Source organism: Zalophus californianus, chromosome 8 (genome assembly GCF_009762305.2).
Source record: "Zalophus californianus isolate mZalCal1 chromosome 8, mZalCal1.pri.v2, whole genome shotgun sequence".
Lineage (NCBI taxonomy): Eukaryota > Metazoa > Chordata > Mammalia > Carnivora > Otariidae > Zalophus > Zalophus californianus.
In genome coordinates this window covers 39,322,688-39,349,251 of record NC_045602.1, presented here as the reverse complement: position 1 = coordinate 39,349,251, position 26,564 = coordinate 39,322,688, and the positions used below count along the sequence as shown (strand labels likewise).

General features: G+C 41.3%; 1 protein-coding gene and 1 long non-coding RNA gene across 7 annotated transcripts in view; one reads left to right on the top strand and one right to left on the bottom strand.

Annotated features, from left to right (window-relative positions):
- The window catches only part of LOC113937715, an 89,880-nt gene extending 88,711 nt beyond the window's left edge, over positions 1 to 1,169 (bottom strand). For all 5 annotated transcript variants that reach the window (XR_003524685.1, XR_003524683.1, XR_003524686.1 and 2 more), the window contains exon 1: positions 833 to 1,169. This is a non-coding gene — a long non-coding RNA (uncharacterized LOC113937715). The remainder of the gene's footprint in view (positions 1 to 832) is intronic.
- Positions 1,170 to 1,831: 662 nt separating this feature from the next.
- Positions 1,832 to 26,564, top strand: part of RMND5A (required for meiotic nuclear division 5 homolog A) — a 58,423-nt gene continuing 33,690 nt past the window's right edge. For both annotated transcript variants that reach the window (XM_027621386.1, XM_027621385.1), the window contains exons 1-2: positions 1,832 to 2,226; positions 22,345 to 22,487. In XM_027621386.1, coding sequence (XP_027477187.1) covers positions 2,085 to 2,226; positions 22,345 to 22,487 — 285 coding nt within the window. In that variant the 5' untranslated portion in view covers positions 1,832 to 2,084. The remainder of the gene's footprint in view (positions 2,227 to 22,344; positions 22,488 to 26,564) is intronic.

The window sequence follows — 26,564 nt, the reverse complement described above, 5'->3', positions numbered from 1 at the left end:
CCTTGAGAATCACCTGAATGAAAGGATTGGGGACTAGACCAACGTGATTCTATTTTAGGCTGCCATCTCAGATTTACTTACGGGAACAGACAATACCAACGACCAGCATTTGTCATACGACTATTCCCTGCTTACTATGAGTGTTTACACATATTATCTCACTTAATTTCCCAAGAAGCCAATGAAATATTAATTGCAATTATTTCCAAATTACAAAAAGGGAAATTGGGACTCAAAAAGATTTCGCCTTAATTAAAAAAAATTGCCTACTATGTTGCCAGGCACCGTTCTTGGGCAGAGATTTAGACAAAGGCTTGCCTTTATGGAGGTTTACTGAAGAGGTGCAGGCTGAAAAGTAACGAATAAATGAACCAGATCACTTCAGCTTTTAATAAATGGTGTGAAAATAAGAAAACTGGTGATACGGTTGATATTATAATAAATATGACACAACACTGGAGGAGTGCGGGAAGGTGGAAACTCAGTGTGGTCAGGGGAGGGCCCTCTGAGGGGGCAAGTGAGCTGAGAACTTTAGGATGAGAAAGGTGAACGGGTTTTCCAGGCCAACGAAAAAAAGCTAAGTGCAGAGGCCGTGAGGCAATTACTAATGTGGCTTTTGGAGGAAAGCTAACAGCGCAACTGAAGCTTAGTGAACAAGGGGATACGGGCCAAGGTTGGAGGCACCACGGCAGTCCGGGAAGAATTTACGCAAAGGCGGTAACTCAAGTATCAATGGAGTAAGGCGCCCGAAAGCAGGGGGTAGGCTGTGCCGCTCTCCCACGCGGCTTTCCATTGCTTGATGCTACCCGCACACGGCGCAGAGAGGAGCTACCTGTCGAGAGTGGTTCCGAGCCCCGGAGCCAAGGAGCTGAGCCCCGCGGAGGGTGGGGAGTGTGACCTCCTCGCGGCACCAACGTCCCAGCAGCACCGACCGCCGCGCGGGGCTGTTCCCCGCGCCGGCCCCTGCGCGGCTACCGAGCAGCCCTCCTCTCCCCCCTCCAGCATCGCCCCCGCCAGGAATTCTCGTCAGCGACCTCCGCCGGCCGCACTACCCGCCCCGCCCCGCCGGGCTTGGTTTTTCGTCCGGGGCGGCAAGTCCGTCTTCCAAAACTTCGGAATGACAGTAGCCCTAGGAGTAATGGGGAGATGACATAAATTATGACCAGGGCGAACTCCTATAGAAAACAGACCTTTTAGTCTCTGCCTTGTTTTCCCTCATGGCTTCCCAGAAATAACTTGCTTCCCACTATGCACTCTAAGTCACCCCCTCCAACAGCGAGACTATTGGTTTGGCCCCTAGACTCCCATTGGCTGAAGGTTTACGCCTCGGTCAGGGATTGGAGAACGTTTGTTCCTTACGTATTCCCCGCGCCCATTGGTTCTTTTTCCCCGTTTCTGGGCGGAGTGGTTAGGGACGGTTTCCACCCTCTTGTTTACGGGGAGCGTAGTTGTAGCGCTCTCTCGAGCGCCGAGGCTGTCTCCGAAGTTCCCTATTCAGCTCCTCGGACCAATTGGGTTCTTGCTCCACCCTCGTCCTCTGTCTTGCACGCTTCCCGCGTGGTACTGCCCACACCTTTAGAGCGGCGGCGCGAGCGGACGCTCGTCGCGTTCCTCCGCCCGCGTTCGCCAGGCTGCTCCCCCTCGAGGGTGCGCTTGGTACGGCCCGCGCCGCCTCTTTCCCTGGCTGGGGTGGCTGCCCCCCCCTCGGGTCGGCGGCGCTTGGTGCCGCCCGGGAGAACCAGGTCATCGGTCGGTTCCCGTGAAAACAAAAACAATCGGCGGCGCCGCCGCGGGCAGCCGAACGCGGCGAGTGAGGACCAGGGGCGCGGGACCGGGTGGGGAGAGCGAGCGGGAGCGGCAGCGAGTATCCGGGGGCCGGGGGGCCATGGGGCAGGCGGGCACGGGCTGCGCGGGGCTCCCCCGGCGCCGCGGCTAGCGCGCCCGCTGTCTCGGCCGCCTCAGCCGCCCGCGCCGCCCGCCTGGGGGACGAGGAGCAGGACGCGGCCTCGGCCGGGCCCGGGCCGAACGGCTGCGGACACCCGGGCGCCAGGGAGTCGAGCGCCGCCGCCGCCGCCGCCTCCGGGATGGATCAGTGCGTGACGGTGGAGCGCGAGCTGGAGAAGGTGCTGCACAAGTTCTCGGGCTACGGGCAGCTGTGCGAGCGCGGCCTGGAGGAGCTCATCGACTATACGGGCGGCCTCAAGCACGAGATCCTGCAGAGCCACGGTAGGGCGGCCCGGGTGGGCGCGTGGTGCAGGGCCCGGCCCGTTGGGCCACGGCGGGCCAGGAGGGGTGTCCCCGCGCCTCCCCCACCCACCCCAGCCCCCTGTGACTTTTATTCCTCGCGATTTGCCTCGAACCTGCCCCGACTTCGTTGTCATTTAAGAGTGAGCGCGATCCACCCGGAAACCCAGCCCGGAACCACGGGTTCCAGCCGGGTTAAACCTGTGTGGGGGCCGGTCTGTGGCACCTGCAAACTGTCGCCGTCCCGGGGTGGGCGCCCCTCGCCCCCGCCCGACCCCGTGCTTTCTGGTCCCTGCGGGCTGAAAGTGCGCTGATTGCGTTGGACCGAGGGTCTGGGTGATAAGAGGGTCAGTGCAGGAAGCCCCTTCTTCCTCTCCTGCCCCAGATCCTTGTTCCGGGGACTTACTTTCCAAGTCTGTCTTTCTTTTTTCTTCTTTCTGTTCTTTTTTTTAAATTAGAAAGTCGAGTGTTATTCTTAGCTGTGGGTTAGCAGAACAGCCGCTGCTGCAACTTCACGATTTGCCTGCTGTGTGGAAGCAGCTCTTCAACGCCGCAGCAGCACAGACGATTCCTAGGAAACGAGCTCAAATTGTTCAGCTCTCCTAGTGCAGCCTGAGGAAGAACAGGCAACTTTCCTGACGCAAATTGTGGCACAAATAGTTACTTGCCTTACCTGGCCAAGTTTTTACTTGTTTTCCTTTCAGAAGACAGCTTTTCTGTAGTAGGTGTTTTACCTAGATTATTTCATTTTTGCCCTGGGACCTGGGGGCAGATACTTTGCTGAAGTTAACTTGTGGAAGCTGGTTGGGAGGGGTCTTGGTTTTGTTTTTTTAATAACAGGTTAAGGTCTGGTATCCTTAGACTGATATATTCATAGTGGTGATTCCTTCCGGTCAAGAAAGAAAGGACTTTATTTAATGGATTCATTCAAGAGTTTGAGGGAGTCTTCTCAATCCCTAGGCTGAACAGCAGTTTATGGAAAGGAAAGTTTGGTAGTTGAGGTGAAATGCGGATACTTGGGCAGGTGAGGTGAAGGCAGTGGCGCCATCTGAGCTTCTCCCCTCCTCCACCTTTCTTTCCAGACTCCTTTCAGTGGGGAGTAACTGCTAGCCCGTGATAAGGGAGTCTTAAAACATCTTATTCTGAACATGGCAGTCACTTTTGAACTCCGGGGAAGAAGCAAGCCTGCAACCATATGGGAAAAGGAGTTAGAATATTAATATGGAAAAATAAACAGACCCAGATGGCTGCTTGTGAAGGGGAAGTGGAGGTGGAGTTGGGTGGGAATCCTGGGAAGGCTCTGGTGAATTTGGTTTTTCGATATGTGGGATAAAGCTGAAGGGCTGATGAAGACAGAGCCAAGGGCTTATGTGCACTGTTGGCTAAAGATGCAGTTAGAATTGGGAAAAGTAAGGTCTCAGATGGTTTCCTAGTATCATTTCTACTGAGGAGAGTGAAGGAGATGATGTAGGCTGCAGGGAAGAAAGACTGTAGGGTCTAACCACACCTTGAACTCCTCTTGGAGAGTGGAGGCCCATGGAGGAGCCAGCAGAAACAGAAAAGGCAGGAGCTTAGAAAAAAGAGAAGTTGGTCAGCTGGTATTTGGCTGTTGGGAGTCAGTGACCGTCTGCTTGCAGCTTCATAGAGTTAAAATAAACTAGATTAGTGGGGATTAAGAAAAATATGCAAACTGAAGTGTAAGGAGGCCCAAGGCTGTTTAAGTACAAGGGTGGGAGGTGTGTGTGTCTGTGTCCCTCTGTCTCTGTCTGCCTGCCCCCCTGCCCATCCGTTCCAGGAAATCTATGTCTTGTTCAAGGCTGAAAGGGAAAGAATGAGTGAAGGGTCTAGACTTGGAGAGGTGGAAGGAGCATTTCCTTTTTAGGGACCAGGTCAGAGATTGAGGGGTTGGGTAGGCAAAATTTGAGAGAGAAGATGGAAAGTAAAATACCTTCCTATAAGAGAGGGGGGGTATTAGTTGATGGGGGAAGTGTGATTGCAAACCTTGTTTTAGGGAATTTGGGGCCCATCTCAGATGGATAAAATAATTGCCAGAAATTGCTGAAGCACGTTTGCTTTAGACAAATTCTTTTTGCTTGGTATTGGGGAACTTTGCAAGGAATATATGGTGTGAGGGTATTAGCCACAGATAATGCCATGCTATTCAAATGGTCTGACTTGGTGAATTGCATGTGTTCCTTTCTCAGCCTCCTATTTTTTATCTTCTTGTCTATCAAATTGCAGTTTGATGTTGGTATTTCTTTGATTTTCTTTAATTCTTTAATAATAGGATTAAGTGACTAAAGGCAGTTATGAAACATGAAAGAAAAATAAATACCGCAAGTGCCAGGTCTAGTTTCCAAAGTAAACTCTTTTTTCTAATGGTATTCTTATGTGTGGAAGCAAACATCATGCTTTGGTATCTTGGTTATGGTAATTTTCAAAGCAGATAATTTCTAATGTTCTCTGCCAGTGATGTGGTGGGTATTACATTTGTATCTTAAATATACCCTTCCTAAAGTTATGTCTACTGAAGTCTGAGTTTGGAACTCCATTTTCAAGTTTGAATGTACTTGTTTGGGCAGTTGATCTTGTGGGCTCCTGTGACTTGAGAGAGGGGCTCCAACTGAGACCATCTGTCAGGGCTTTGGATCTCATTCTCTGGGGCTATTTGTGGTAATATTCTTGTAAGAATGTGATGTGAATAAAGTAGAATCTTGGGAACCGTATAGATCCCCCAACATGGCATCATACTGATGGTGAGTAACTGCCTGATTCAGAAGTGTCTTTTTAGCTAGGGTCAGGGGATCAGTTCAGTTTTTGAGGATGATTCACATTTTCTTATGTTTAAATATCTTTGTTCTAAAGTGAGCGAACAGTTATACTAAATGAGGACAGTTAGAATAGTTTGTGGTGGAAACATCATACGTAAATGAAGATTAGTAAGCCCATTGACAACCCATATCCACTCTCACCACTTTTATTCCAGATTGTAAAACTGCCCAAAGGGGGCTAGCCTGGCAGCTGGCTTGGAAGTAGTCCTGTAGTGAGCCCTAACATTTCTTTCATTGGCTCTAAATTGCCTCTGTATAGCCTGAAATTCTTTCATATAAACTTTACCTAGTTATTTCATTTAAAATGCATTTTTCTTAATTCACATACCTTTGGGAGAATAAAGGTGATGTGGATGGTCACTTACACCTGGTGGATTAGTTGGTACTTTGCCATTTAATCCACCTCTAACCAATTCCAGCCTGGGAAAAGGAAAATCTTTTTTTAAAGTTAATTTATTTTTTTAATGGGCGTGAGGCCTAAGGCAGAGGAGTACTTTCAGTGTAGAAGGCTCTGACCGAAGGGGCCCCGATTGATATGTGCGGGCTTTGACTAGGTCACAGCCGGCCATGGAGTTTTGGTGGTTGAGGGGCAGCATAATGGTAACAGAAGAGTGAAGGGGCAGTAAAGAATCACAGAGAATACTAAAAAGAAGTTCTGTTGAAGTCTGATTCATTCGTCTTCTGGAGACTGACTGAAAGGCTTTCTTTAGGTCCAAGAACTGCCTGGGAAACCTTAGGGTGGTAGGTTGGATGATGGATGGGAGAGTGATCCAGAGCCTGCTGAGTGAGGTATCTGAGGTAAAAGGGATTAGAGATGACTGTTCACAGCAAATGAAAGGTCTGTGCTGAGGTGTTTGGGCTGGGAAAGGAATACCTTTTTTTTTAATTTTATTATGTTAATCACCATACATTACATCATTAGTTTTTGATGTAGTGTTCCATGATTAATTGTTTGCGTATAACACCCAGTGCTCCATGTAGAACGTGCCCTCCTTAATACCCATCACCAGGCTAAACCATCCCCTCACCTCCTTCCCCTCTAGAACCCTCAGTTTGTTTTTCAGAGTCCATAGTCTCTCATGGTTCATCTCCCCCTCCGATCCCCTCCCTTCATTTTTCCCTTCCTACTATCTTCTTTTTTTTTTTAGCATATAATGTATTATTTGTTTCAGAGGTACAGGACTGTGATTCAACAGTCTTACACAATTCACGGCACTCACCATAGCACATACTCTCCCCAGTGTCTACCATTTTTAAGCTTAATTTGCCAGAAGTTCAAGGATTGTACCAAACTCTGAGTCTTACCCTTAGTTACTTTGATTAAATTTCAGGTTCACTTAATTTCCTCCTCTTGGGAAAGAGGAGAGCACTGTCATTTAGTTGTACCAGCTTTTCAGTGAGTTTCTCTGTGCACATGAAGTTTGGTCTAATTTTCTGTATGGTTGATGCTGTTTGGTGATCATTCCTAGTGTGCCCTTGATCTAATTTGGGTAATGCGCTAGTGCTTCTCAAACTTCACTAACAAATGTGCACTCTTATTTTTCAGATGGATTCATGGTTTCTCTTAAGTGGAAGTGAAAGGCACTGTAGGCACTGATATTTGTGAAATCATAGGTTTGGTGTATCAGATATAATAAACTATTAAAAGCACATTCATAACTATTAAAATATTATTTCACATACAGCTAAAATCACTATTCATATCAGTGGTGTGGGAACCACACTTTGGACAGCCCTCAATTAACAGGCAGATAGTATGGATAAATGTTGGTGATTTGACTTGTGGTTGTTTATATGCTTTTTAGCTTTTTTTTTTCCCTCTATTGGCGAATATCTTTTGTTTCCCATTAGCACTTCTTTGGTGGAAGAACAGAAAAGAACTATATATCAAGTATTGCTGATATTCTAATTTCACATTTGGTAAATGGACTGAAATAGTAGGGTAGCATTTATGACATGTTTGACGTGTACTGGGAAAGTTACAATCTTTGTTAAGAGTCAAGGGTATGCAGTTTGTTTAAAAGTTATTTATAGGCTAGGGGCACCTGGGTGGTTCAGTCAGTTAAGTGTCCAACTCTTGATCAAGCTCAGGTCTTGATCTCAGGATGGTGAGTTCAATGCCCATGCTTGGTATGGAGCCTACTTTAAAAAAATATTTTTAGGCTATTATAGGGAGTTGTATTATAGTTTCTGAAAATGATTCTCTGACTTTTTTTAAAATGAATTTTCTAAATTTAAATTTTATTTGTTTTGAGTAGATAATTTGTTCATATGGTATAAATTCAAATGATAAAAAAAGGATACCCAGTAAGAAGTCTCCCTCCTACTCTTATTTGTGGGCCACCTAGTTGCCCACTTCACAAAGATGCTAGCTTCCAGAAAAATTTTTAAGAAAAATCAGGGAAATAATAATTTGTCACTATTCATTTTTACTTTGAGGCATTGGACATGTAGTTCTACTTACTGTGATTTAGGCTTAGTATTATTGCAATTTACAAGTTGGTAAAGACAATTTGTAGAAGTGGTCAACACGTATATTAGCTTCTAAAACTCCTTTTTTTGTGCGCGTATGTGGTCTGACTCCAGTAGTTAAAACTCATTTAAAGCATAATCCTCCGTCTTTCTTTCTTTGGTGAACCAAAGAGAATTTAGTTACTGGTTGCAGAACTGCTTCCAGTTTTTAAAACTTGAAGGTAACAAATGAGAAGGTAAATAGGCAATTAAGCATGGAAGAGAAAGCAAACTGTGGCCATGTTTTAAACTAATTTCTGTGGTATGGTTTTTATCAGTAGACAGAAAACAGAGATTCAGGGTCATATGGTATGGATAACTCTTCATTCTAGAATTTGAGTTGTATATATTATATATACTTACTGAAAAGTATGCTTATTTATACATATAAATCCCTGTGCTTTTCAGAGCCTCCCAGGGTTGAATGTATTATGTTGAATGAATATTAAAGGATCAGGGTTTGGTAGACAAGTGGTTTGCTTATTCAGCCTTTTTGTTTGGTGTACTTGAAGTAGGCTACAGTATCTGGTCTCTCAGTCGTCAATGAAACTTTTTGCTAAATATTAACAAGACACTATTGGGAGAGAAAAGGATTTTATTTATTTATTTATTTATTTATTTATTTATTTATTACATTAGCCGCTGTATAGTACACCATTAGTTTTAGAAAGAGGAAGGACTTTAAATTTTTAATTGGATAAAATTTGATACCTACTTTTAACATCTAGTCTGGAAAGTAGCAGGTAAGTAGGCCAGAAAAGTTTGGGTGGATAACAGTAGTCATTGTTCACATACTCTAAGAGAAGAATAGACCAGTTAGCAAGCTACTTGGGCTGTTTTAGACGGTGAGAATAATAGGTTAATGTGGGCATTTCCAGTTAAGGTTTGGAAGCTGATTTAATTTTGTCAGCCATTCCTTTCCAGGTTCTTTTAGGAGATAATTCTTTATTTGGCACCTTATTCATTCAGACTAGAATCTGTTCAGGATTCTTTTGATTGCAGGTGGCAGAATAGTTTTAATTAAAATGGACTTTGTTGACTCATAACTAAATAGGCTGAGGTTAAAGCCAGCTGGCTCCAGAAGCAGAGAGGATGTCATAAGGATTGATCTTTTTCTCTTCCTCCCTCAACTGTGGTTTCCATGGTTGGCTTCATTCTCAGAGGAGCTTTCTCCACATGGAGGTAAAGATGGTCAGTGGAGTTCATATCATTCTTATATTGCTAGTGATCCCAAAGACAGGAACATGCCTTTTTTTTCTTCATTTTCAAACATAAAATTACCAGGGAGTATTCCATGCTGTCTTGGTTCAGGTCTAACCCTCTCTCTGAATCAATAACTGGGGCCAGGGCATGGAGTCCATTGGCTACCTTGGGACTACCATGTCAGGAGATGTACAGCCATGTGATCATAGAGAAGAAAGAGTTCTAGAAAGGAAAACTTGTACCCAGATGAAAGTGATAGATGTCTGTTATAGTTGAGCAGCTGCCAGTTACACCAATAACAGTGTTCTTTGAGGTGTTTTCTTGACTAGCCCAACCTTTATTTCTTAGTTTTTGCCTTCCCTCCGAAATATAATGTTCATACAATTCAAATACTGAGTTGCTGGTGCAACTTAATTTGTAGACTAAAAAAAAAAAAAAAAGAATTTGGTTCATGTTACCTTTGGGAACTTACTTGAAATTGCTTGTATGCTTGGCATAGTAAAATCATTTTACTAAGGTTATTTTATCTTTTAAGTAGTTTCTAATTCTGGATAATAACATTGGTAAGGGAGAAACTTGCCAACACTTCTGTGATACGATACTAGAAATTTCCATTCTTTCCATATCTTTGTCTCTGAGTCATTAGGATAGTGAAAATGGTGTTTTGGTAAACTATTCACTTAGGACCTTAAAACTGATTTGTTTTTATTTGGGTCCCTGCTTTTTCATCGGTAAAATCTTTGAAAATAACCCCAAAATGCGGTATAGGGGAGAATTATAGAAGGCTCTAGTCCTGAGCTATGTATTGGAGCCCCATGGTGCTCCGTGTAATCCCTAGAAGTTGATAGATACCAGGGATGTGATGCTCTCTAAACTTGGCATTTTTTTGAAAGCTTCAAGAGTTTGTAGAAGAATGGTAGAAATGTCTGGCCTTCCTCTTAGATTAGGTGTAGTCTAATCCCTCAAAGAACAGAGACTAGAATCTCCAGCAGGACTTGAGACTTTTAGAAATATACTTTCACCTTATTTGGGTTCGGTGATTTGTGGCTCAGCTCAGAATGGTTCTTAGAGAACATTGTTCTCAGAGTCCATAAGGCTATACTGCGAAGTCTATAACACTTAAGATTGAGCCTGAATACTTTCTTCTCATTTTGAGGTATATCGTCTGGCTGTGTGTTATCTTTGATGAGTTTGCTGTATCTGTGGGATCCATCTAGATTTAATATCTCATTATTGATTATATGAAGGTATTCAGGAGGAGATAAGGAGTGACTTAAAAGAAACATTATATATGGCTTTGGACCTCCAGGAACTTGGAGGCTAGTTAGGGAGATAAGATGAGTCTGCCACTTGGAGAGTAGACCACAAAATTTTGTCCTTGAGCTTAGGAGATCTGAGTTTGAGTCCTTGCTCTGCCACTTTACTGGTTCTCTAATCTTGCTTAACCTATTTCCTCTTCAATAAACCGGTAACTTATATCACAGAGTTAGGAGAATTAAATAGGTAGTAGATGTAAACTGGCTTTAAAATCTGAAAACAAGGTATATTTGTTATTTTTAATGTCTGCCTTTTTTGTTTTTATTTTTTTTAAGGTCTGTGCCTTTAAGCAGTGTTAAGCACTATGGAGACACTTTGACTATTAGGTATCTTTTATACTGGTGTATGTTAGCTACCATTCTGTGCCCAGTAGTCTGCCTAACTGAATATTCCATAAGGAATATTCAAAAGGTGTAAGATGCAGTCTTCAAGGAACTTTATAACTTGGATAATGAGACCAGACTTTTACATTTGAGAGGGGAAAAAACCATGGCCATGACACAGTATAAATAGCAGTACTTCTGGTTGGTATAAATACTAGCAGATCAGAGAAAGAGAGAGAAAAAGCCCTTAGAAAGAACTGCTGGCTATGTGTGTGGGTTATTTCAATTGAACTTCAGAGCACCTGGTCAATAGTTATTAATTGCCAATTAAATGAAGAACTGGGCTAAATCTTGGAGTTAACAAAGGGCAAGCAATCGTTCTCATGCTCTAAGAACTTTCTGTCTAGTTAGGGAGATGACACTGGTGTGTTTTTAACCAACTGTGCCCAGTAATGCAAGGCCATGTACATAGGCCAATGCTGACTGAGTAGTACAGGCAAGAAGGGGTGGGATTTGAGACAGAGTCCTCTAACCTGTCAAGTTTCAGTAACAGAGATTGAATGTGGACAGTAGGAAGATAGGATGGGGCACCAGAAGTGGTGGTTGGCAAGAACAAAGGTACAGAGGAGTGAGAGAACAAGAGGCATTCTGGGAACAGGGAAGGACCAGAGCAGGGAGAAATAGAAGAATTAAAATTAAATCAGAATCAGGGTTTATAGAGTCACACATACCAGGGAAAAAGTAGACTGGGAAAATGTTGAATGACTTGGATGGGGAGTACATTTTGAACAGGGACTGGACAGGGACATTATATTGAGACCAGTTAGCAACATTTACGTTGATTGGAGTTGGGAGTGCAGTTTGGCTAGAGGCAAGAGGACTAGTTAAGTGTCAACTTAGACCTGATGAAAGAGGGACCTGTCTTTGGGTAGTGGTGGTAGAGATGTACAGGGACCCATGCATGGCATCTCCTGAGGGAAGGAATTACCAGGACTTGTTGTGTGGATGTAGTCTGGCAGGATGGGAGAGAAGGGTCAGAAAAATCAAAGCTTAATCTAAGGTTTGAGCATGAGTGACAGGTAAGACAGTTATGGAACCAGGAAGAAAATAAGTTTATGAGATAGAAATTTGAGTTTGATTTTTAAGTATGAAATTTACATTTAAAGACTACAAGAAACCTTATCTGTTTCAGCCATTCATTTCAGAGGTATAGAAGGAGATAGCTAGAGATTAATTCTCTATTTAGAATTTGAAGGGAATGACTAGGCTCTCCAAGTAGGACTGTCTAGCAGACATTTGAAAACTGGTGCTTTGTGTCCTCTTTTCTTCTTCATCTCCCTCAGTTCTTGCCTCATCATGTATTTTTGAAGCCTTCTCTTTCTTCCCTTTGCTAGTCATTTTGGTCTAGCTCTCTGCTCTAGGCGCACTATTAGTCTATACCATGTAATTTAGCTTTTAAATATAAACTTTCTTTTTTTTTTCTTTTTTCTTTTTCCCCCTTATGGTTGGTTTTGCAGCACACCAGGCTGTGATTTGGTGCACTGGATCAGAACACACCTATCTGAATCTGTGTTCTGTTCTGGAAGGTCAGGGGTTGACCCCAAAAATACTGTGCTTTGTAGATTTGCCACCTATTAATATACTGAAAAGAGTTTGTTTTGTTTTCAGTGTGTACTGCCCGTAGAAAAAAAATGAGTGTGTTCTCGTTGTGCGTTTTTCTTCCTCTGAGTGTTGAGCGGCTGCTGTGTTCTAGGTGCTGAGGTAGCTGATCAGAAGCCCCAAACGCCAATAGGCCACGATTTAGTTTGTTACTCACATTATGAAACAGTCCTTTTATTATTATTTTTTTAATACGAACCTTTTCAAGTTTCAGGTTTTTCTATTTTAATATTTTGCGATCTTTTCCATGTTCACCTTGCCAGTGACTTCTTTAGAATCAATCTTAGACCCTTTTATTCTTTGTCTCCTTTTATTCCCATCCTAAATTTCTTAATCTGTCTAGAATACTTGATCTGTACCCTGAACACTGCTGACAGAGGCATTCGGCACTCAGTAAATTGACTCTGAGTGTCATGGTTCTACCTTCCTTTTGACTTTAGTCTTTTTTCCCCGTTTTGTCTTTGTCTAGTATCATTTTGTTTAAGATATTAAGACTTTAAAAAAATAAGAGCAGTATGAGGGAGCCAGGGTGGCTCAGTTGGTTAAGTGTCCCAACTCTTGATTTCAGCTCAGGTCCTGATCTCAGCGTGGTGAGATCAATCCCTGTGTCTGGTGTCGGGGGGTGGTGGGGGGAGCAGGGAGCCTGCTTAAGATTCTCTCTCTCCCTCTACCCCTCCCCCCCTTAAAAGGAGTGGGATAATGTAGAATTTTTTTCCCCTTACAGCCTTCTTTTGACTTTTTCTATTTTAACTTTTTTTTTAGGAATTAATCTAGAATGAATTCTGGAATATAGCTCTTTGTGGTCCCGGTTTTCATTTAGGTATAGTTAGGATGTTTACGAAATGGATTTTTTTGCCTTCACATCAAAACTTGTGTGCCATTTTGTTTTCCACTTAATTCCAAATTTAAAATCTCTGTCCATTTTATGAAGCGGAGTTAACTTTTAATAATGCAAAAGAGCTCAAATGCAATATGTGTAATATTTACACATATTGGATATTTAAAATGTTTTCTGTCTCCGTCATATTCATAAGATTGTTAAGTCAGGTCTTAGTGATTTCTGGGGAATGCTACTATTTGCTTCTACCAAAATATTCTAGTCCTAGGTGGTGGTGTTTTCAGCCATTTTGGACATCTGAATAATAATCATCATAGTAATCACCTTTCTGTGTTGTGCCTCACCATTTTTTATAGAGTGCTCTTAATTATAGGGGTTCTCATCTCTCATGTGTTTGACTCTTAGGCAGCATGTACTTCATGGTGTAATTGACACCTTTAAACTGCCTTTTACAGGCCAGATTAGAACTTTTGATTATCTGTCCATGAGCAGATATATCAAGCTAAACCATTATAGTGCTGCCTGCCAACTAGCTGTTTAGTTTGAGCAATATTATCTTTCTTTAATAGTGTGTACAGTTATTTGAGGGGTTTCTTCCCTTCTGATATCCTAAATATAAGTGGCAAACAAAATTGCAAATGCGAACACTGAGTAGGGTTGGGAATATAGTTTTCAGTCTTAATTTCTTTGTCTTGATTGTGTTAGATGAGCCAAAATGATAAGTAAATCTTGTCCCATAATTGGACATATGGTTTTTTTAAGCCATGTGATTATGAAGGAAAATAATTGAACAAATAAATGATAGAACTGTATTGAAATGTTATTTATAAAACCAAGGTATAATTAGGAATTTTGTAATTTTTCCCTGTGTGGGAATTGGGCACCCCTTTTATTGTGTAAGTTTGTTCTACCTTGCTACATTCTGACTTGGGGTATAATTTTACAGGAACACGTTATGTATGAAAGTTGAAATGTATTTCATTTTTTTGACACACCTTAGCATAGTTTTCTTTTACAAACACAGAAACTGTGGCTCAAAACACAAACCTGTTAATTTTTTTCCCAAGTTTTTACCTACATATTTAAAATTTTTGAGGCGAGGGAATGGTCAGTACTTGGAAAAGGGAAGGAACTTACAACTGGGGGGACTCTGTTCAATGAGTGTGTTTTATTTGGACCTTAGTGTGTGTGTGTGCGTGTGCACGTGTGTTATTTATTTGGTATTTGGAAAATTTAGGCCATAGTGCTTTGCATAGTACTCACTAAATACCCTGGAAGGGAGTAGAAGGTCAGTGAGCTGCTGGAGTGTGAAACTGCTGGCAGTTCAGAGGGTATTGGTTCAGTGTGTTGGCAGTGCCAGAGTCTCCAGTGCTGGGCTTGAAAAGAAGAACATGTAATTTACTAGGGGCCCTTGGCTGGCTCAGTCAGTAGAGCATGTGACTCTCGATCTGGGGGTCGTGAATTCAAGCCCCACCCTGGGCGTGAAGCTAAACACCGAAGATTAAACAATCATATTTCCTATCTTCAAGTAATTTCATGAGGGTGATACACAGATATTTACAGTGAAGTGTGAGACTCTGATAGAGAAGTACAGGATGGTATGGAAACAAACAATTTATTGTTTCTTTGAAACTAATGGACATAAATCCTGAAATGGCTAGGCAGTGAAGCCCAAGGGCAGAGCTTGAGGTCTTAGCTGGGCTCTCTAAAAAATGGTTTAGGAGTTAACTCAGATGAAAGAAGCCAATCTGAAAATGCTACATGCTATATGATTCCAACTATCCAGCATTCTGAGGAAGGCAAAACTGGAGACAAAAGGATCAGTGGTTGCCAGGGGTGGGGTGGAGGAGAAAGATGAATAGGCAAAGCACAGAGGCTTTTTAGGGCAGTGAAAATACTCTCTATGGTACTATAGCGATGGATATATGCTGTTATACATTTGTCAGAATCTATGGGTGCAACACCAAGGGTGAACCCTCAGGTAACTATGGACTTTGGGTGATAATGATGTGTCAGTGTAGGTTCATCCTTGGTTTAAAAAAAAGAAAAAATGTACCATTCTGGTGGGTGATACTGATAATGGGGTGGGGAGGCCAGTTTATCGGGAAAAGCATAGTAAACAAAAGTAAGGTTTGTTGTGCAGATATAAGTCTGAAACTTTTTCACTGATAAGTTTCATATGATTTAGAGCCATTCTTCTCTTCCTGGTGTAGAGAGAGAGAGACACTCTTACTAATGGAGATTTCCCTCATAAATGTAATTTCCCTTACAAAAGGGTGACTTCTCTGTTTTTAGAACTTTTCCTGTATCTGCTGTTTCTCACAGTAACATGCTCAAAATAATCCTTATGCCAAAGAAGCATATTTTGGGGTGGCAAATTCTGCTACCCTTCATCCCCACAGTAGCCCCATGGCTGGTTCCCTCATTTCTTTCAAGTCTTTGCTGAGATATCACTTTCTCAGGTATATGGGGAATCTCTGTACCTCACACAATTTTGTTGTAAACCTAAAACTACTCTTAAAAAACAAAACAAAACACAACAATCTTTGGGGCACCTGGGTGGCTCAGTCGATTAAGTGTTTGCCTTTGACTCAGGTCATGATCCCAGGGTCCTGGGATTGAGTCCCCATTGGGCTCCCTGCTCAGCAGGGAGTCTGCTTCTCCCTCTCCCACTCCCTCTGCCTCTTCCCCTGGCTTGTGCTCTCTCTCACTCATGCCTTCTCACTCTTAAATAAATAAATCAGTAAATAATCTTTAAAGAAAAGAAAAGTACATCTGGTCACTGTAAGTGATGAACACTGCCTAAGAACTGTTTCTTTCATGCTTATGTATGGGCCAGGAGTTCAGGGAGGTTATTGCATTGAAAGACACAGTTGGCGGCACCTGGGTGACTCAGACTCTTAATTTCAACTCAGGTCATGATCTCAGTCATGATCTCAGGGTTGTGAGATCCAGCCCTGTGTTGGGCTCCATGCTGGGCATGGAGCCTGTTTGGGATTCTCTCCCCACCCCCCTGCACTCTTTTTTGCTCTCTCTCCCTCTTAAAAAAAAAAAAAAAAGAAGAAGAAAAGAAAGAAAGAAAGAAAAAAGACACAGTTGGCACAGGACTTCATCCTGGGTAAAAAGTGATCACCACAGTGGCCAACTGGGATTCTGACATTTACCTCACATCTAGTTTAGTTATGGTAAAGATGGCTATTAGTAATTCCCCAGCTTTATTTCTAAGAACTGAATCCATTTAGATTTCTTTCACAGAAATGTTCTTCTAGAAGCAGGTTTTGTTTTCAGACAGAGAAATCAGAAGAACATTAGAACTCTCCCTTTAGGACTTAGAGATTTGGTCTCAGTTTGATTATTACAGTGATTTCTAAACCTGTTTTTACCTTTGGCCGCTTTCCACTAAACCCATTTGAAAATGCATTAGTGGAATCTTTCTCTTTGAACAGGGCTTTCCCAGGGTTCTCTTTCAGATTATTCCATTATACTTTTCTTACACTTCCGAATACATTGTAGAAATTATTTTTCCTTGGGGTGTACTGAGAATTCTGAGCGTTAATTAATTGACCTCATACTACTAGTATCTGTCCTTTATAAACTTGAAAACCAAAAAGTGTAGGGTCTTATAGATGGTAAAGGAAAAAGAAATGATAGCAGCGCCAAACTTAAGACATTTAAGTTGCTGAGATTTGAAAATATCAGTGAATTTTAAGGTTGGGGTGTGGAAGTTCAGTTGGTAAATTCCAGATGACCTCTGTCCTCCAGCTTGGTGTCCACTTTTTTGTTCTTTAACCTTTTGTTTAATCACCCTTTAAAAGGGTGACTTCTATGGTATGTGAACTATTTCTCAATTTTAAAAATCTTAAAAATGCAAGCCATAAGTTCTATCCATTCTAGCATGTTTGTTTCTACAGTCAGTAGACAACAAAGTAAACACTTTCATATACATGAGTATGAGGTTTCTTTGGGAGTGATGAAAATGTTCTAGGATTAGATAATGGTTATGGTTGCACATCTCTGAATACTCTAAAAGCTGGTGATTATGATTCACCTCATACTTACTAACAGTCACTCTCCATTCTACCCTTCGCCAGCCTCTGACCCCCATGAATCTACTTCTGTCTATGGATTTGGAGATTTCATATAAATGAATCATACAATATATGGCCTTTTGTAACTGGCTTATTTCAGTCAACACAGTTTTTTTAAGGTTTGTCTATGTTGTAGCATGTGTCAGTGCTTCATTTCTTTTCATGGCTGAATAATATTCCGTTATATGGCTATGCCACATTTATCCAGTCATCATTTGGACATTTGGATTGTTTCAACTTTTTGGCTATTATGAATAATGCTTCTGTGAACATTTGTGTGTGGACGTATTTTCATTTCTCTCAGGTATGTATCTAGCAGTGGAATTTCTGTGTCATATGGTTATTCTCTTTAGCTTTCTGAGGAACTGTCAAATTGTTTCCTTCAGCCACTGCACCATTTTACATCCCACCAGCAATGTGTGAGGGTTCTAAATTCTCCATATCCTCCCCAACTCTTTTTGTTGTCCATCTTTTTCATTAGAGCTATCCCAGTGGGTGTGAAGTAGTTTCTCCTCGTAGTTTTGATTTGCATTTTTTTCTCTTTTGACTAATGATGTTGAACATCTTGTCCTGTGTTTGGTTATTTGTTTTATCCTCTTTGGGGAAAAAATGTCTATTCAAATTCTTTGTCCATTTTTATTTTTTTAAGATATTTATTTGAGAGAGCGAGCAGGGGGAAGAGCAGAGGGAAGAGCAGAGGGAGATGGACTTCTGTGCTGAGCGCAGAGCCCAACATGGGGCTTGATCCCAGGACCCTGAGATCATGACCTGCGCCAAAATCAAGAGTGGGACACTTAACCGACTGAGCCACCCTGGCGCCCCTGCCCATTTTTAAATGGGGTTGTGTTGTTGGGTTGTAACAGTTCTTTGTACATTCTGGATACTAGACCCTTATTTGACATATGAGTTGCAAACAGTTTTTGTCATTCTTTGGATTGTCTTTTCAATTTCTTGGTAGTATTTGAAGCACAGAGTTTTTTTGATAAAGTCCAATTGAATGAGTGAAGGAGTTATCCATCTATCTACCTATCTATCTCTCTACCTATTTTATTTTTGTTACTTGTGCATTTGATATCATACCTAAGAAACCATTGTCCAATACAGGGTCGAGAATACACCCTTGTTCTTCTAAGAATTTGATAGTTTTGGCTCTTACATTTGTTCATTCCATTTTGAGTTAATTTTTGTATATGGTATGATTCTTTTGCATGTGGATATCTGCTTATTCCAGCACCACTTGTTGAATATGGCATTCTTTTTAACTGTTCTTTCCTTGCTTTATTTACCATGAATCCAAATACTTATATTAATAGTGCATGAAACTGTGCAAGGCATGTGATAAGACTGGAATATGTAGTTTACAATAAGAACCTATCTTGCCTCAGGACTTACATATCTAGTTGAGACTGGTGATGAATTATACACAAAATTGTTGAGTGGGATACAATTCAGTGCTAGAGGAATGGTGGAGAGAACAGAATTCATTAGGAATTGAGAAGACTGAGTAAATCTATGAGCAGAGAGGTTCAGAGAGGAGATGAAGGTACTGAGGTTAGGTAAGGTTTAGATACAGAAATGGCCAGAGTAGAGCTACTGAAGCAGTTAGATTCATTTGGCTCAGGGTATGGAATACCTTTTAGACAGATTTTGAAATTTTCCTGAATTAGCAAGTCTTCTCTTAGCCTAAATTATGTTATTAGAAGTTGGAAGCACCTGATACACACTTTGTGCAATTGTATCTAGAGAAGAGGGCAGTTTTTATTTTGGTTACATCATATTGGAATGGGTATCTTATGGGCACTATCTTCTGTTTGCTTATCTTTTTACTTCTCTCAGTGGTTGTCACTGAACTAGACTTAAATTCCCTCTTCACAGTCCCTACAAACTTTTAGATTTCTTTTCTTGAAACTTTAGAGAAACTCTTTTGTCATGGTCACTGATAATTTCCACATTGTAAATCTAGTGGTCAGTTCTCAGTCTGTATCTTACTTGACATAGCAGAGTATTTAACAGTTAGTTACTTCTTCCTCCTTGACACGTTGTCTTTACTTGGCTTCCCCAGCACCATGCTTGATTTTCCTCCTACATCACAGTGTTTTCAGTCGTCTGTTAGTCTCCTTTCCCAGTTCTACTTCATGTTGGTCTCATAAACTTGGAGTTTGCAGGACTTCCATCTTTTATCACTTCTTTTTGTCTGTACTGACTCTTTTGATGATTTCATTTAGCCTCATGGCTTTATTATTTTTTTTAAAGTTTTATTTATTTTAGAGAGAGAGTACAAGAGAGTGCAGGGAGGGGGGCAAAGGGAGAGGGAGAGAGAATCTCAAGCAGACTCCCCATTGAGTGCAAAGCCCAACATGGGCCTTGATCCCAGGACCTGTAAGATCAAGGCTGAAGCCAAGAGTTGGACGCTCAACTGACTGAGCCACCCAGGCACCCCTAACCTCATGGCTTTAAGTATCATCTACATGCCAGTGGCTCACAAATTTGTAGATCCATCCCCATGTTTGCTCTTGAACTCCAGGTTTATAAATCTAACTCACTCCACATGTGCACTGGGGTAATTACTCACCTATCAAATTTAACAAACCCAAAACTGAACTCTTTCTCTCTTCCTTCCTCTCATACCTGCTCAGCTTTTAATTTTTATCATTCTAATTGAAGACAACTCCATCTTTCCGGTTGACTTAAGCTAAAACGTTTGGAGTCATCTGTGAGTCCTTTTCTTGCCTCATATTCAGTCAGGAAATCCTATTGGCTTTACCCTCCGAATATATCCAGAATCCAACCACTTCTCACCACCTCCACATCTAAAACCCTGGGCTGAGCCACTGCCCTCTTATCTGGATTGCTGCCACAGCCTCCTAACTTCTCTTCCTGCTTCTGTTCTTGTAATTCTGTCTTGAGCTCTAGAATGACCATACTAAAATATGTTAGTTTATGTACCTGCTCTGCTCAAAACCTTGCAGTGGATACCCTTTCACGCAAAATAAAAGCTAAAGTCTTCATAGTGCCAAAAAGGCCCTGCAAGATCAGGACCCCCATTATCTCTTAAACTTTTTCTCCTCCTGTTTTTCTTTGCCAGACATCTACTTTAGCCACCCTGGCTTTTTTGCTGTTCCTTAAATAATCTTGGTATATTTCTGTAAGGGCTTTTGTCCTCTCAGCCTGGAATGCTTTCCCCTGAAGGGGAGGAGAAATAATTTTTCTTTAGCCTTGTGAGTTCTTGGCTGAGGCCCCTGTAATAAAAGGCAGATTAACAAGAGAAAAACAGTTTATTAACATGTATACCTTATATACATAAGGTATTATACAAGGGAGGTTCCCAAAGAAAAGTGAGTAACTCAAAGAGGTGGTTTAGAGTTCAGGCTTAAGTACCATCTTCAGCTAAAGATGAAAGAAAGGTGTGGGGAGGCCAGTTTATCGGGAAAAGCACAGTAAACAAAAGTAAGGTTTGTTGTGCAGATATAAGTCTGAACCTTTTTCACTGATAAGTTTCATATGATTTAGAGCCATTCTTCTCTTCCTGGTGTAGAGAGAAAGACACTCTTACTAATGGAGATTTCCCTCACAAATGTAAATTTCCCTTACAAAAGGGTGACTTCTACTCTGTTTTTAGAACATTTCCTGTATCTGCTGTTTCTCACAGTAACATGCTCAAAATAATCCTTATGCCAAAGAAGCATATTTTGGGGTGGCAAATTCTGCTACCCTTCATCCCCACAGTAGCCCCATGGCTGGTTCCCTCATTTCTTTCAAGTCTTTGCTGAGATACCACTTTCTCAGTGAGGCCTGTCACATCCATTCTGTTTAAGATTGTAATTGTTCAGCTCACATACACTCTCCATCTCTTTTACTCTGCTTTTTCTCCCCCAGTAGAATATATCCTCTTTTGTCATACTATATATAATTGACTTATTGTGTTGTTTATCTTGCTTACCAGAAGGTATCTTGCTCAATAAATATTTGTTGAATGAATGAACATCCTAGGGCTGTTGTACTTTTGGGGTTGTTATTGTTCAGAATCTTTAGCCCCATCCCAGACCTCTTGAATTAGATACAGGGGGTGGAGGTCCAACTCCTTTGTTTTAACTAGACCTTCAGGTGATTCTGATGTAAATTTAAGTTTAAGAACCACTGCTATATCATAGTGAGTAGTTCAGAAGCCAGGCCTGTTGCTCACAGGTGGGGATATATAGATGTATGAGGTAATTGATAAATGTTTGCTTTTCCTCCCATCTTCTCCTCCTCCCTTTTTCCTGAGGAGATAGCACTGGGAAAGATGATATAAACTGTAGCAACTTTGAGTTGATTTAGCATGTGTATCAAGGTCCCCAAGACCACCTTTAGGTTCCAGTTATCACTAGGAGGACACACAGGAATTAGCCTGTAGTCACACTCATGGCTAAGATTTGTTACAGCAAAAAGGACACAAAGCAAAATCGGCCAAGGGAAAGAGGCTCATGGGGCAAAGTCCAGAGGAAACCAGGAGAAAATTTCCAAGAGTCCTGTCTCAGTGGAGTGTCACACAAAGCAGGACACATTTAATTCCTCCAGCATCAGATTGTAACAAGTGTGAAGTGTTGTCTACCAGGGAAGCTCATTAGAGACATAGTGCTCAGGGTGTTCATTGGGGACTGGTCATACAGGCACCCTCTGCATAGCACATACCAAAATTCCAGACTCTGAGAAGGAAAGCAGGAATTCGGCTTAAACCTCATTGTACAGTTTAGGCATAATGAGCCACTCCTATCAGTTAGGGTGGTGGGAACCCTGATAAGAATGGCTCACTGTGCCTTATAGATGGGGATATTAACTTTTTCTGCTATGTTCACTCTTTTCATCATGGTCTCCAAAGAAGTTTGTTGGGTTTTTTTTTTCCTATTTTCTTTATATAGATTATAAAGCATTTAGACTAAATATCTCTTTTAGGTAATTGAGTAACAATGAAAATGTTTTGAGAATAACTTGAACAGTTTACTTTAAGTGGATTGAATATATGAGTTTATTCAGTTAGCCATATTTTCTGAAAAATGCCTTGGCAGTATCATTCACAGTCTGTGCTATTTTAGTAATTACAAAAGTGGCTTATTTCATAGTAAAGTTTTCTTATTTATTCCAAAAAATAAATTAAGATAACTTTCTTAGCATTCACTTGAAAAATGTTATCTATGAATGTGACCATCTGTTTCAAAGCAGATATTTGTTTTTCTTCACTTTTCTTCCAACTTTCATGTTCTAAAGGGCCTATTTGAAATTTGCCATCTTTGGATTTGCTTTTGTGAGTAACCAATCTTTTCTTTCTTTCTTTCTCTCTCTCTTTTTTATAGGCCAAGATGCTGAATTATCAGGGACACTTTCACTTGTTTTGACACAGTGCTGTAAGAGAATAAAGGACACTGTTCAAAAATTGGCCTCAGACCACAAAGACATCCACAGCAGTGTTTCTCGGGTTGGAAAAGCCATTGATAAGGTATGGTGTTGAACGAAGTGTCTGGGATTTTTTAACATCATCCTTCATCTCCTATCACTGCTTTGATAACATTTGCTTTCTTCAATTCTTTTATGCTATTCCTTTCATCCTGGCTTTTATTAACTTTTTTAGATTTGGTTTTACTATGTTATTCTTAAAGTTTGCTGTTGATATTTAAAAAAACAAAAATAAAAACATTTGCTTATATGACTACAGTTCCTGGTATCATGATGAGTGAACTTCCAAAGAAATTTTAACTCCTGTGAGGGAGTGTGTTTACAGAAGTAACTTCCTACTTCCTGAATAGTTCCCTAGTAGTGACTCTGTCTCTCTTACGGGGTGATTAGGATAATACCCTTGCGTCTGTCTCCCCTGCATCATCCTAACTGTTGTCTTCCTGTGTGCATGCTAGTCGCTTTTCTCCAGTGTTGCTTACTGTGTGAGTGAGTGGGTTGGTTGCAGTCCACTTCTATTGGGTGATTATTCCGGTGACATCTCTTGAATCTTTGACTTAGTGGTTTACTTATAAGCGGTTATTTTTAGCACTGGGCCAGTTTTGCCTTTGGAGTTCATAGTGGGGCCTAAGAGATAGGGCCTCTGTGTGATACCTCTGACTACATCAGCCATTGGGGAATTTGTAACTGTTTATGGATTTTTTTTTGACACAAACTTGTGGGAAGATAGGAAGAACTTTTGGGAGGGCCCTTTGTTGAAAAAACCAGTCCTATGAGTTGCTTAGTCTGAATGTAGGAGAGCTAGTAGCTATGATGTAGATAGAAACTCATGGAATCCAGAGGGTGACTTTGTCTAACTCATGGGTTAACCTACCTGTTAGAAATTATCCTGTAGAGCAGTAGTCTTGAAGGGCTAGACTCCAGGCAGTCTAAGGCGGAACTGTCTGCTTCTAAGGAGATATTGCTAACTGGTAGGTACAGTGTGACTGGACAGTGTGTGGCAGGGGCTCAAAGGATTGTTTGGGTAGCTGTGGTTTACAGAAGTGTTAGTGACCTTTCAGAGAGCTTTCACCACTCCCATAGTGCTGAGGGTTTCAACTTGGCAAAAGAGGCCTGAGAAGTAGTCTTGGCAGCAGCAACACGATATTTGGATTAGTGATAGCATTTGCTAGCAAAGGCTGGGAAGGCAGTATTCTCTGAAATACCTTTGAGGTTGTGATGCCTGTTTGGTGACTCCGAGAGTGAACAAGCTTTGGAAATGGCTTTGGCATCAGATTTTTGGGGGACTATGGCATTGGAAATCTTCAGCTGGTATGTACTAACTTAAGGGCTCACTGGAATGGTGGTGGGGCACTTTAGAGAGGATCTTAAATCACTGTGAGTGAGGGACCTTCAGGTTCTCTAGGTGGTATTTAGGAAGCTTCGGGTTTTGGTGGCTGACAATGACCAAGGCAATCTATTGATTCTAATGGTTCAAGCCCTTGGAGGTAACAGGAGGCATCTGCTTGACCACCAGGTTGCTTGTAGTTACGACAGAGGGTGGGGACAGCAAGACCAGAAGATGCCATGATAGTGGGAAGAGCTGAAGTTTTCATAGCAGCCAATCAAGAGAAAGTATCTGAGAAGAGATCCCAGATTCAAGATAGGTGAGGATGGCCTCAGCAGCCATATCTCAAGTGTGTGGACTGCTGGCCACTAGGATCTAGAGTATTTGGGCCAGTAATTGACCAGCTTTGTATTCTACCACTGATAGGGTGACTGTGTGTCCCCATTTCCTAGATTGTGCCTGTTGTCCTGTCAAATTATTAGAACCTTCTTTTTACTCTTGTCCCCCTAGCTAATGGTGACTTGCAGAGCATGTCTTCCTGATCTAGCAAGTCTTTACAGATACTCATAATTGTTGTCAAATATTTTGGTTAATCTTTGAGACAAAGCATTTAAGTGTATTTGGTGCTAGAAACAAAAGAATCCCTTTTTTGAGAATGGATACCAAGGGAATGCATAGTGACTAATGTATATTGTGGCTTTTTTGGTGCGGATGTGTTTGAAGTGAATGTTCCTGATTATATGTTTTAATTTACTCATTTCTCTTTGGAGGACATTTTTGTCATGTAAGTTATAAGGGCTTTTTCAAGTAAAAGAATTTTTTGTGTGGTTTTATGTTGCTGTGAAAGTAGTTTAGGTTCTAGGTGACCTGGATTCCAGATTTTTCTGATCCATCCTATGAAACTCCATTGTTAAGTTGATACTGTTAAGTGTTTGTTGAATTATGGTCCTGGGGCACAGAAGAAAGCCTGGATCTTTTAACCCAGTTCTCGACCATCTTTCAGTGCATTTTCTCCCTCCCTCTTTTTTGAGGTGGGAGCATCTGTTTGGCCTGAGCTGTAACAGGAAGTTACCTACACTAGAACTACCTAGACGCTGTGCTTCTCACATCCTTGAGGAATTTTGTGTAGGCTGTTGTTGTATAGGACTCCACTGACTTGTAGTTTGGACCTGGTAAATTTGTACAAGCTTCCAGGGCCACCCATTGTAATAAGGTTGGGTGGACTCCTATGGGCTGACGGTGAGCAAACAGGATGAAGCTGAAGCCATTGTGGTACAGGCCTTTATGTACCGCAGACAGACTTGAGTAATAAACCGGAATGCTGTCCAGCAGCCTGTGAGCACCTTGTTATGGACACATGTTTCCACCCTGCCAAGAGGAAGACAAAGAAGCTGGTGACTCCTTTATGAGCAGGCTGGTTTTGAGTGAGGAACATTAGTAAATTTTTGACATGCTTAATGATTTTTTTTCCTTTAATGTTTTAATGCTTGTTTTAAAGTTCTTTAGTCATCATTTAATGTAAGCGTAAAAAATGTTTGTGGTGTTAGCCAAGGCACTTTCTGGCTTTTAATTTTGTGAACATAAAAAAATTATTGAAGATTTCTGCCTTAATGTTAAGTTGACTCTTTTCATATCATAGTATGATCACTATTTAAATAATATCAGCTATTGGGTTCTGTGGCAAATTATTTTTAGTAAAAACAATGTGTTGGCCTATTTTTAATTTCCTCTCCCATTTTAAGAACATCTAGAATTCTCTCCTGCTCAGGGCTTTTACTTCAGTGTTTAAGTCTTTTGACTTTTTTTGAGTTTACTTCCTAAGTACGAAAAGTCAATAAAACCATTACTGCTTTAGATATGTGTGTGTGTTTATGTTAAAATTAATAGTGCTAAGATTTTAAATTGTCTGAATTTAGACACTGTTGTGGGATAGTTGAAAGCAAATTACATAGTCCATGTTCTTTAGAAGAGTATGGTCTAGTTCGGTCATGTAAGAGTGCTGCTTGTACACATGAAAGAGCTGGGAAAATTCTGAGGCAAAATAAGATAAATTTGCATGGGATGCACTCTGTTTACTGTAAAGTAAAGGGAAGATCATTGTGCTCTTATTTAATCTAAGTTTTGTGGAGTTGGTATCTTAAATTTGACTTGGGGGGGTTGCCTGGGTGGCTCAGTTGGTTAAGTGTCTGGCTCCCTTTAGGCTCAGGTTGTGATCCTCGGGGTCATGCTCATTGTAGAATCTGCTTCTCTCTCTCTCTCCCCCTTTTCCCCTCCCCCTGCTCACATGCATGCTCTAAATAAATAAATAAATGAATAAATAAATAAAATCTTTAAAAAAATTTGACTTGGAAGAACAGTTAAGATTTCAAACAGCAGAGGTATAGTTTTCTGTAGGACTGAGGAAGAGGCTAAACAACAGAAATGCTGGACTCCTGTGAAAGACGCTCTGGGACTGACTATTGGAGTGGCTGCATTATCAGGAATAGGGTTGATGGAAGGCCTAAGGATTTGATTCAAGGAGATTAGGGAAAAAAGGAGTGAATGATATAAGCAGTTGAGGATTTGCTTCCCCTCATTAAATAGGATGAAATTAGACTAAGGAGAAGTCCGGAGTAGGAAGATAATAGCTGTCATGTATTGAGTGTTGACCATGTTCCAGCTATTGAGCTGGGCGCTGTACATATATTTATATTCAGTGGTATAGGAACATTGTTCCCATTTTAAGATTCAGATATTAAGTAACATATCCCAGGTGTACAGCTTGGAAGTGGTGAATCAGGATTTGGAAAAAGATCT